The sequence below is a fragment of the Gavialis gangeticus genome, unplaced genomic scaffold, assembly GCF_001723915.1.
Source record: "Gavialis gangeticus isolate Ggan-Ray unplaced genomic scaffold, GavGan_comp1, whole genome shotgun sequence".
Classification (NCBI taxonomy): Eukaryota; Metazoa; Chordata; order Crocodylia; family Gavialidae; genus Gavialis; species Gavialis gangeticus.
Window position 1 is genome coordinate 34,026,999 of NW_017729025.1, and position 12,212 is coordinate 34,039,210.

Sequence of the window (12,212 nt, forward strand, 5' to 3'; positions counted from 1 at the left end):
CTTATCCACCCACCCTTGTAACCTGTCCAGGTCCGATTGGATGATGAGCTCTTTAAAAGTTACATCTTGTTGATTAACAAAAAAACCTCCAAACTTTTCAGAGAATTGCATCAAGTATCTGGAGTTTTCTCAGGAGGCAGCAATGTGGGAATTTATCGGTAGACATTTCTGCAGCGTACCTAGCATAATTTGGCACATCATAGAGCACATGCTAAATAGTAATAGAAGATAAATGTTTTCTTCAAAAGCTGACTCCCTGCTGACTATATTCCACAAGTATTCTTAGCATAAATAGGAAATCAAAAGCTAGTTATTTATGGGTCTAGGTAGCTCTGTTTGATTTATATTCTTCGCTGTTCGGAGTAATTACGCTTCCTTGCTGCAGAAATGATTTTGGCTGTATTGTTTGTGCAAACAAAATAATTAGGATTTATTAAATCTGTGGTCACCTAATTGCTTCCCTTTGAGATATTGCTGGATGTAATCTCAGGCAACACGTGGGCAGAGAGAGTATGCAATTTAATCTTATTTAGAAGTCATCGTTGATCTTGAGTCAATCAAATTAATGCAGCCATCCAGGAAGCTGTGCCCAGAGCTGTAGCAATTATTGCTTGTCTGGGGAAAAGCCATAATAAGCTCAGTCCATGTTAAGATATTACAAGAATTATTCAAAAAGCAAAATCTGTTTACAATAACACTGAGTAGCTTGCAGCTAATGCTTTCCTATTAAAAATGCATTGTGGATTCATGTTTTGAAAGTTGTGGTGGGTGTTGGTCATTTGAAGTCTGCTATAAAATTACATACTTGGTGAAAAGAAAAATGCTTTTTAGATAGTGCATTGAAGCAACACATTTTTCCAGTTCAGTGCCTGTCATCTAAACAGGAGGAAATCTTTCCTGCAGAATACAAGGCAGCTCTGAACCAAAAGCAAGGGTCCAGATCCCCCAGAACTTTAGAGGAGTTCAGCTCTGGATCTTTGGTTTGGGGCTGGAGACTTTTTTTTTCTCAGCAATAAAACCTAAAGAATTGACCTGGATATTTTCATTTTTTTCATGTGCACCCAAGGCAGCTATTCAATTTAGGAATTGCACAACGGGTGGCCCAAATCTGCAGACAAAATTGACTTCTTAAAATAGCAAGACAGAATCACTTCCCTGCCCACCTTTTTCTTTATAAAATTAAACCTCTTTGTCAGAATTCTAAATTTATTTTCAATCTACTGGGCTTATATTTACTATAGTTTTAAAAAATAATTTAAATAAAAATACTCAAACGGTGTATGCTTACTTCTGAAAATTTAAGGAAAATCAAACCACTGAACTTGGAAAAACACTGGTAAGTAGGGCTGTGCAAAGCTTCAGGTGCTGATTTGGTTCAGAGAAGATTCAGCCTGATTCAGTGGCTGAATCTCCAAATCCAAGTTGAATCGAGGACCAGTAAAAAGGTCTGAATCAATTCAAAGCTCTCCAAATCTTCAGAAAAGATCTGGAGAGCTTCGATGATTCAGGCAGTCCCTACTCACTGCAGCAGGGAGCTGGAGCCGGACTCGGAGATGGTAAGTAGGGGGCTAAAGGAGGGGGGAGGGGACCCCTGCCAGGCCCCATCCCCTGCCTGCTCCCCCAGCCCCTGCCCAGCCCCAACTCCTGGTGCTTTAAAAAAAAGCCCCACTCACTTGGTGCTGCCTGGCGGGGGGGGGGATCCCTCCTGCCCCCCACTGCCCCACGCTGCATGGGGGGCTCTGCACGAGCCCCCTGACCCCCTGCCCAGTCCCCCAGCCCCCCTATGGCTGCCCTGCCTGCCCCAGCTCCAGCCCTCTAAGAAAAATAATGAAAAATACCCAGGACTCACCAGCTCCTGCAGTGGCCTTGGGGCTTCGGGGGGCTCATGTAGAGCCCCCACTTGCTGCAGGGCAGTAGGGATTGCGCCCCGCCAGGCAGGAACCAGTGAGCCCAGGGGTTTGGGGTTTTTTTTTTTCCTTAAAGGGCCGGAGCTGGGGCGGGCGAGACAGCCCTGGGGGGAGCTGGGGGAGGGAGGGGGAAGGGGGACTTACGGTAGAGCCCCCCATGCAGTCGGGGGCAGTGGGGGGCAGCAAGGGATTGCTCCCCCGCCCATCAGCACCCGGTGAGTCAGGGTTTTTTTTTTTCCAAGGAGCCAGGAGCTGGGGTGAGCAGGGAAGCCGTTGCTGGTGCTGGGAGAGTGGGCAGGGGATGGGGCCTGTGTGATTCAGAGATTTGGCAGCAGCCAAATCTCCGAATCAGATTTGAGCAAATCGATTCAGGACAGTGATTCAAATCACTGAATTGAATCGCTGTCCCCCGAATCAGCCGAATCCAAATCCAAAGTGAATACTAGCCGCTTTGCACAGGTCTGCTGGCAAGCCCCATGGAACCAAAGTTTATTGAAGCAATAAGAAACCAGCATCCGACATCTGTAGTCTTTTTTGAAGGTACAAAGAGTATCTTCTTCATTTCAGTTTTTTTCAGTGCAACTCAGTTCAATAACTAGATCATTCAGAGCTTAAAAACTAATTCTGAATGGAAAAAGAAGGAAAGCTTATTTTCCTCTTTCAATCTATGTATAAAAGCTAGGTGTGAGTTGCTGAGATATACTAATTCTAAACCTACAGGACATGGTGACCAGAAACAACCTGTTCAATTTACTAACTACAGATAATACTTCCTTTTTAATAAATAAGTATGTTTTAAATACAAAAGATATTTGGATAAACATTCCTCTGCCCAGTATATTTACTGGTTTTATTTAACAAAAACAAGTTTGAAATGCTGTGTTTCTGCATTTTTAATTGAATTCTAATTCTATCCAAAAGCAGCTTGATGCAAATTACAAGTAAAGAATTAGTCATCTAGAAAATATGGAGTGTCATTCGCTAGTTTCTACTATAATAGAATGAACTGGTAAATTAAAGAATCTGAACAAATGTATGTGAAGCTGCATGACTAGTGTATGTATAATGTATCCTCCTGGTTAGCAAACAGTATCAGATAAAGTATAAAATCTATATTAATTGCAAATAAATGTCTCTTAATGATTACTAATCACTGAGTATCAACCTTTATTTAAGTTGTCTTTGGCACTGGGTCATCAGTGGTCTTGTTTGAGCACTACAGATTTAAATACCCCTCATTCTGTTCGGAAATTTTCTCAATCAGTCTGCTTGGGATTATTTAGCAGATTGAAGATAAATCTTTGGCTGTTCCTAATTTTGAACTGTGGTCCACAGTGATCCTAATGGAAGACTGGGCTTCCATTCTGCAACAGCACTGTAGTCTACCATCAGGATGCACCAGGATATTTCTAGCTTGCAGCCATACTTGTCCATTTACTAATTTTCCCTGTTTCCTGTATTCTTACTAAGCATTAGGCAGCCTCTAGACTAAAAAGAACTCATCTTCAACTGCTCTCAAAATGATCCCACAAAGTTAATCTGAGATTTTGTGTGTATGTTGCCATGGCAAACTATAGAAGCCAGTGCTTTCTTATGTACAGTGTTCCTCTACCAAATTGTGTGCCACCCCTTTATCTGTGACATTGTATTATCCTAGGTTGTGCCAGATCTATCAGTAGAAGCTAACCTTTAGCAGTCCATTTTTGTCACAGTAACACATGGCACAGAACTTAATCCCAAGTGACCCTGTAGGAGAAACTGAAATGCCCTCAATGGCCACATCCAGAGGAGCGTGGCCGTGCAGTATATGGTGCCGCAGACCCAGCTGCAGCACTACATTCTTCACATTCAGATGTTTCCTGTGCTCCTACCTTGTAGCTCAGGGGGGCAGGGGTTTTGACCCCTGGAAATCCAGGGGTCAAAAAACCCATGCAGAAAAAAAGTGGGGTGGTGCACATGGAGACAATGCGTGCCACCCAAAAGGGAGCCTCGCTGGCTGGAGCCATGCTGTAGCTGCCAGCCAGGCTCCAAGCTGCAGGAGCAATGTGGCTGCTGGCTCCAGCCTCCTCTACCCCGCCTGGGGTAACCTGCCATGCACCAGAGGGCGCGTGGCATGAGCGTTCCCCGGGGACAACTAGCAGCGGCACAAGCTGTCCCCAGGGAACCAAATGTCCGCACTCATTTGGATGCGGCCCATGCATCTGTGCTAAATGTGAACTGGGTTTTCTTTCTTTCTTTCTTTCCTTTTTTATTTTACACTGAGCCTTCCAGAAGGCTGCCAGTTCATAGTCTAGTAGAGTCTGTGCACTCCCGAATCTACCAGAGAGGGAAGGAGGGAATTCAGTAAGTTGTTGACCTCCCTACCTCTCCTCTGCCTCATGGCACACACAATTTTAAAAGATGTTTTGTAAGAAGCCACTGGTTCCTTGAGACAGATTAACAAAGTATTTTCCTGTATTCTGGAATCCAGCTGGTATGAGGGCAGGAGGAGCATGATTGTAGCAAAATATTTTGGTTGCCAGCATAGGAACATTGGCCTTAACTAAGTTATCCCCAGTCTTTTATTCTTCTCTCTCTGACCCTTGGTATATGTGGTTAGCAGTTATTAGTGACATGCAGGCTTAATGGGTGAAAGTCCTCAGGTCCAGACCAGCTCTTTAACTACAGTATGAATAAATGACAAATGTGCATGTTCACAGCTACAGTATCAATGTATCTTATGGTTGGTAGCAAGCACATAAGAAGAGTGTTTTCTTATACACAGTTACCTGCACTTCACGTATTGCTCAGTCTATTGTTCAAATTCACCTTGAAATTTGGGAGGAGGCCTCATTGTACAACAAACTTCTAAAGTTTATTTTCATTTAAGTCTTAATCTGTTTATTGTCCCTGTGTATTTAATAATTTCTCCTGCCTCTTCATGGGTCACATCTAAGGTAGATCTTCATCTACTGCTCCATCTTCATTTACAGCTGATGGAAATTAGCATAGGTTTTTGACTTCAGAGGAGCTTTGCCAGTTAACACTAGCTTAGGGTCTGGCCCCAAAATACTTCCAACACTTCCATTCCCGTTGTGAAGGAATAGGAGCAGCAGTCCCACTGAACCAAGAAAGCAGTCCCACTGAACCTGAAACAGAGCTGCACAACAAATGACAGTTCCATTTCTGAGGTTCCAAAATATATTGTCATTGCATGAAACCAAAACCTTTCCGGCATTTTTTTGCAAAATTGGATAAATAAAGTCCCTTTTCTGATTCAAGAAATCATTTGACAAAATCAGAGAGTGAGAGTGTGATGGGACAGTGACTGAAGATGAAGACGATGCCATGTTCTGCCTGATTCAGAGCAAAGTTTTTCATTCCTGATCACTCTAATCTAGGCCAAGCTGGGGTTTGAGCCTGAGTCTCCCACATTCCCAGGAAGTGACCTAGATATATGGCATGAAAGACCTTTGCTCTCCCACTGTACACCTAGGAAGCCATGTTGACAAAGTCTTGTTTCAAAACTAAGTTTTAAATGTACTAAAATTTCATGTTGTTGAAAGTGTTCCAACCAGCTGTCAGCAACAGCATTGACTTGGGAGTAGTTCACTCTTCAGCATCCTCTAGGACATCAGGATCTTGCCCAGTAGAAGTCAGCATCCCTATTTTGAATTTGAAATCAATATTTCTGCCTGCTTCCATGACTTAGGTGTTCCAATTCAGAATATGTTTAGTTTTCCAGGTGCAAAACCCTGCTGCAGCCAGCAAAGTTAATTGGAGTTGGCTTCAGTGTACAAGCTAGGTATTATGGACTTATCATTTCAAATTTGATGTAAGCCGCAAACCTTCACAACCCATGTGCTCCCCCTCTTTGATCCTGCAGAGACATCATAATGCTGTGTTTGTGATAATACAGTCATTTCCATGACAACGAACAGTCAGAAGCACAAGATTATGACCCCTCTGTGTGATCAGGCAAAACAGAGAAGTCAGATAAAGAAGGAAAAAGTTCTTTATACAGTGGTACCAGTTATAGGCTAGCAGCTTCAGGCACAGTAAACTCACTTTCCTCCAAGTTTTGATCTAGTATAAAAATTCTTCCTTCTACACTAGTCTAAATTATTTAATGGCATATTTATCTACTATTAGTCTCCATGACAGTATCTTGTATTGCAAAAAGCCCCAATGAAATTAACTCATAGCTTAAGAAATACTTTAGTGTCAGCAAAATTCATGGAGAAGACTCCGAAAGTCAATACTATTTTACAGTGTCTCTATACAAGCAATGATATTTCAGCTATAGTCTGCAATTTATATCAGTATTACCAACCCCTGTTTTACAGATGAGAAAATTGAGCCATAGGCAGGAACTTGTCCAAGGTTACATACTGAGTCAGTTATAGCCAAAGTAGAAATGATGTTTCTTCTAGCCCGAATGCATGTGTGGCCACATCTCCTGCAGGCAAACACTGCATGAAGCTCAATCAACACTTTAGCTAGCTCATTAAGCGTGCCTCTCTCTTGGGTAAAGTACAGCATCACACCAGCCTAAAGAGAGCATGGAGGATTCCACCTAGGAGACCAGTTCTCCTGGGTATCTTGGGTTCAGCACGGGAATTAATCTACTGCTACACTTCTGCACAAGATGAACCTATCTCCATCTCTGAGGCTGGTGTGAGACTGCTAAAATCATGGCTTTGTTTCCTCCCTTTTGGGCTGTTTTGGGTACAAATATAGGAGCATTCAGGCAGGCCATAGAAGCTGAAAGGCAGTTTTCATGAACTCTTCTTTACCACCACTGAGCATCAGTTTATGGTTAAGCAGGGTCTCTCCCTCTCAGTGACTAACTGTCTCTTCCTACCACTCCCTAAGAAAGTTGTCACATTTCAGAGAGTGAGTGGGAGCTTGTGTGTCTTGGTGACATGCTCATCCAGGCAGAGACTAAGGAAGACCTAGACCCCTTAAGGAATGGTTTGGAAGGTGGTAGAAGTGGAGATGGCCCACAGCTGGAGAAGCCCAGTGCTTTTCTCTCTAGTGTGAAGCAGAAATAGATTTTTAAAAGAGGGTGATGGCAGAGCCACTGGTTTGGCAAGTAAAGAATAGCTCTGAATCTAAGGCAAGTTTCAGAAGCAACACTAAAATCTGAAGAGTGATAGCATAGGGCTTCCAGGAGCTCCTAAGGAAGCTAGGAATACAGGTCACACTAAATTTGGGGGCAGGGAGGGGTTGTGTTCATAACTCTTTAGCTGATTTTGAATATCCCACCTATAATGTCCCTCCCACATTGAGTTGTTTACTATCACAGGGTCCTGTCTAGTAACATTGATATCAGAGAGAGCAGTACTTCCTCTATGTTGTTTCTGATATATCAGTGATTATTTTCTGAGAGTGGAAGAAACTTTTCTTGCATTTTTGCAAGGCAAAGACAATTTCTCCTTATATCTTCCACCAAACAATACTACTACTGTTGACTAATAAAAGTAAACATGGGCTGGTTTTGTATAGCTCTGGACTCGGAAAAAAAGAATCCTTTCTGAAAGATTGGGATCCTAGAACTAGTGTTTCTGCCATACTGCTGTACAATAGAGCAGTATATGAGAAGATCAGTGGAAAATTATAAAATAATTGTGATCAGTGTAGATAGACTTAGTAAAATTTCCATTGACTGGCATAGATCAAACCAAAGAGGTTTTGAATCAGTCTGTGTGTATCTGACGTCCCAGAAAAGTCTGGGACCTCACCCTTGTTCAATGTTGCCTTGTACCCTACTTCACAGAGTCCTGTTGCAATCAGTGTAAGAGCGCAGAGTGGAAGCTCTTCTAGTTGTATCCATCTTTACTCAGAGAAAAGTCTCATTTCAGAGTTACAGGATTGGCCTATAGTAGTAAAACAGGAAATCCCATTAAGCTGGCTAGTACTTTGGGCACTCTTCAGAAATAGTTCATCCATGAGAAGAAACGACCCCTGCAATGCTGCCAAGGTCAGCGAAGTGAAGATCTGCCCTGAAAATGCCAGCTATGCTCACTGACATTCCTTGAGGGACGTTTATATCAGACTGTCAGTTTTTTCTAACATTTTCTCAGAAGCCACAGATGAACCCAAACAGATGAAACACCCACTCTGTCTATTCTGCTAGGCCCTCGGAATCTTCCTCGACTTGAGTGGGCTTTCCAACAGGCCTTAACCCAGGACAGTGCAGCAGGTCAGAAATGGCAGAGCAAGCAGCTGTCACTCGAACGCTTTAACATCTGCCTGACACAGTAATTAAATCTCTGTCAGTCATTTGATAACAGAAATAAAGCAGATGTAACAGAATGCTTTCACCACATCACTATCTCATGCTTTAAGGCTGTATGTGGATTGTGTGCACTGATAATTAATGTATATAAGTGTTCCAGCATTTATATAGAGCAGGGGTGTCAAATTCACCTCCTGCTCTGGGCTGGATTTGGACCAGACAGCTCCTTCCAGGCTGGATTTGCAGGGCCAGTAGCAGCTGTGGTGGGTCTAGGGCAGTGGTGTCTGAAGCAGATTTGGTGGTGGCAGGGATCCAGGAGCAGTGGCAGGAGCCCAGTGGCAGTGGCGAACGTCTGGGCACAAAACAAGTCCCCAAGCTGTCAATTGGGGCCCTCTATTCCAAAGAATTCCCCTGAACTCTCTGGGCCAAATCTTTGACACCCTGATGTAGAGCAGCAGGACTGAGGAGCTTTGCTACCAATGGAAGGACCTTGGAAATATCCAGAGTTAGTTGTCCTAGTAGAATGGTCTGTGTCTGGGATCACTGCCATTACTTTCTCCGATGTGTCCTGAGGGCCATTTATAGAGTAATACAGTAGGAGACAGATACTGCCTAATACTCGGGGCAAAAATAGGAGCCAGGCATTCTGAGGATCCTGTGGCTTTCAGCAAGTCACTGAACTTCCCTGCCTTCATTTCCTCATCTGTGAAATGTAGTTAACAGCACCTCACAAGGGCATTGTAAAAATGTATTAGTTAATACTTGAAAAGTATGCAGGTAAGCAATAGTGTTGTAAGTGCTTCATAACATTTCTGGGATCCCAGTGTAATCCATGTCTGTTGAAGAAGCTGTCTTGTCCAAGTACCTAGATTCTTTTAACCTAGTGTTTTCAGGGTCCTCTTAAAGACAGATGACAAATCTTGGGCATGTACCCGCATGTGTACATGCAAGTAAGTCTTTTTAAAATTAGGTATTTATAAAGAGAGTTTTAGCAATCCTATTGCAAACCCCCTTACTTGGTATTTCCTGAAGTCCAAAGTATTTTCTGTGACAGGTCCAAATCTGGATTAAATCCAGATGGCTAATGGAGTTATTCTGGATTTATTCCACTATGGTTGAGAGCAGACTTTGACTCCTCTTTCTTTCCTTCTTAGGGAACAATCACCAAGCCACAAATGTGATTTTAAGGAATTCTGCACATGAAATTCAGCTTTCACCATTTCTTGTGCCTCCCCCTCTTTCCCTTTTCATTCTCTTGCATCTCGTAAGGACAGGACTTGTCTGACAAAGCATGAGATGCTGTAATGAAGGAGCCTTTTCTTACCCATCCTCTGCACAAGAGAAGTGGGGCTCAGATTGTGACCAGGAGGTCAAACCAAAGCCTGGAACGACTTCTGTGTAATGAAGTCAAGGGACATGCAAAGCTCCTCTTCTGAAGGAGGGCTTAAATTAGTCTGGCTTCTTCCAAGAGGCAATTCTTTTGTTGGGTTGTGCATAATAACTGTTAAACAGATTTTCCCCCTGTATTCACTCTGAAGAGATCCACTGGCAGCCCTGGGATGGGTGATTTAGAGGATTTATAACAACTACACACTGATTAAAGGCTTCTGCGAAGCCTAGTAACCTTTTGTAGAGGAAAATGTGTTCCTAATATCAAGGTCTGTTAGGAAGTGGAATGACCTTAAGAGAAGTCATTTAAGTTCCATCACAAGAAGTGTCAAAAGTGTCAAAACACTCCAGAAAGTGGATCATAGGGACCGATTCGCCACAGACAAGATGAGCGCCATTAGTTCTGATTCTGTGCTGTTTGAGGGGTTTTCTCCTCCACCTTTTCCCCTCCACCCTTTTATTAATCTGTTTTTCTTGTTACACTGAATAAATGGATCATCCCTGTTTGGCTTTCAGAAACGCCCGGGGGGAATGTGTTCCTTCCTACATCGTGTGTGCTGGACTGCGTTGCCACTACAGTTACTCCTGCTGCTTCTGCTGCTCCTGGCATTCCTGCTTCCTCTGGCGGAAGAGACACACAGCTGCAAGCTTGCCAACAACTTTGCCCGTTCCTTCAGCCTGATGCTGAGATACGACAGTCCTCCTCCAACTTAACTCCTCTGCGTGGCAAGAGGTGACACTCAGAAATCAAGTCTGCTTTCTCTTTGATTTCTTGACAGTTTCAAGTACTTCTAGGTTTAGGGCTTCTAACAAGGCCACCTTATTAACTGGAAGTGTGGTCAAATCAAAGCAGCATAAGGCTAATCCACATAATCAGGTATTAACTTTCAGAGCTAAGTTAATCAGGTATTAACATTTAGAGCTAAATTAATATTTTTACAATATTATATGAGTATATTTATATTATGTGAATATATATAGTATGTATATATCAGTATAAAAATATACATTTTATATATATATATACACATATATATATATATATATATATATGACAAAACTAAAATCCACTGTTCTGATTTGATCCTGCTATGTTTTTTCTTCTGCCTTTGCTCAGCAGCGACTCGCAGATGTTTAAAACTGCATTTTTGATTTTTACAACTGAAGCCAAACAAGCAGGAGAAAATAAGGGATGTTTCATGGAATTGTGCCAGAAAAATATTCTCAATGAGAATTGAGAGACTGATGAAATGGAGTCATGTTGAAATAAGCTGTTTAACATTCAGCCTTAGCAAAAGTCGGAAAATTATATTTAGGATCAGCAGTTAGCTTATCTTTGGCCTGAGCCAGCAATCACAGAAGCCAGTGGAAGGACTCCCGTTGATTTCAGCTGGAATGGACTTAGGCCATACTATATTCAGATGTGCTTTCTGACCTTCTAATGAGCTTTCTCCAGTTCTTGTGTTCTCTGTCATACCAGAACCTGGAATGGTAGAATAGGCTGGTGGAAAATCTGAACGTAATAGTCTATTTTTCATAATCGCAACTCGAGTGAAGCATTTTTTTAAACTCAAATGGTAATATTTTTATATGCAGCTATCCACAAAGCTCTATACCGGTGAACTGTGCAAAAGAAAAAAATGTGATGATATTTCCCTGTTTTCAAATATATAGATCACCCACTGATTTTCCTGGGGAGATTCCTTGGGAATAGACCATAGAGTCTTCTGTCTGGAATGTAGCTTGACTGAGCATCAGCATCCGCAAAGCCATGCACAGACATTAACATTCAGAATCTAAACCTGATTCCTTTCGAAGACGAGTTGTTATACTAACGGTGGTCAGTACAACCTGCCATAGACTAATAGTGTCAACCACAACTATATTACAGGTTTCCAAAAAGTCTGAGACAGTGGACACATCTACACAAGATGCTACTGTGCAGTCATTACTGTGCACTTATTTATTATGTGTAAAGTACTTGCAGCTACTAAATAAATGCACAGTCACTGGAGCTACTGTGCAGTAGCACTGGTGAATGTATTTTAGGTGATGCTACTGCATGGTAGTGTATTAACACTGTCTGTGCTGTGATATGTTGCTGCGCAGTCAGCATCTCGTGTAGACGTGCCCAGTGATGAGTATGCCGTCTGTTTGTCTGAATTGTCATGTTTGTTTTATCAGCCATTTGTTTAATGGAAATGTGTGTTTTCACTACACTTTTAAATGTAACCTCCATTCACAGCTTCACTACAGCGAAATAACCAATTCTTTGTGGTGTTTTACCTGATTGGATCATGCATCTTTTCCAAAGAGATTACTTAAAATATTTTGTGGCATTTCTAGAGGCTGTCCCTTTCTTCCTCTCTCTTTTCATCTTCCGAATCACATTTACCAAGAAAAGGATATTTTTCTTATCCTGGCTACTATTTTGACTGAAATTTGACTTTTGGGAGAAGTAGTGGCCTTTTTTAGTTGTTTTTTCCCCCCAGAATAGGTTCCAAAATAATATCAATTCTGCATTGGATTATTTTGTACTTGTTGTACAGAGGGGCTCACTTCTATGTCTCTTAAAAATAAAATAAATCTGGTCACAGAGGATGGGGAAGGATGGGCAGGAGAAGATGGTAACAGGTGATTTGCAGAAGCGGGGAAGGAAAGAGACAAAGAGTGTTCAAATAAAAAAAGGAAAGTGT

At 42.2% G+C, this 12,212-nt stretch overlaps 1 protein-coding gene across 2 annotated transcripts in view; it reads left to right on the forward strand.

Annotated features, from left to right (window-relative positions):
• Window positions 1-11,530, forward strand: part of SYNE3 (spectrin repeat containing nuclear envelope family member 3) — a 98,232-nt gene extending 86,702 nt beyond the window's left edge. For both annotated transcript variants that reach the window (XM_019518607.1, XM_019518608.1), the window contains exon 19: window positions 10,033-11,530. In XM_019518607.1, the coding sequence (XP_019374152.1) occupies window positions 10,033-10,230 (198 nt within the window). In that variant the 3' untranslated portion in view covers window positions 10,231-11,530. The remainder of the gene's footprint in view (window positions 1-10,032) is intronic.
• Window positions 11,531-12,212: the final 682 nt, after the last annotated feature.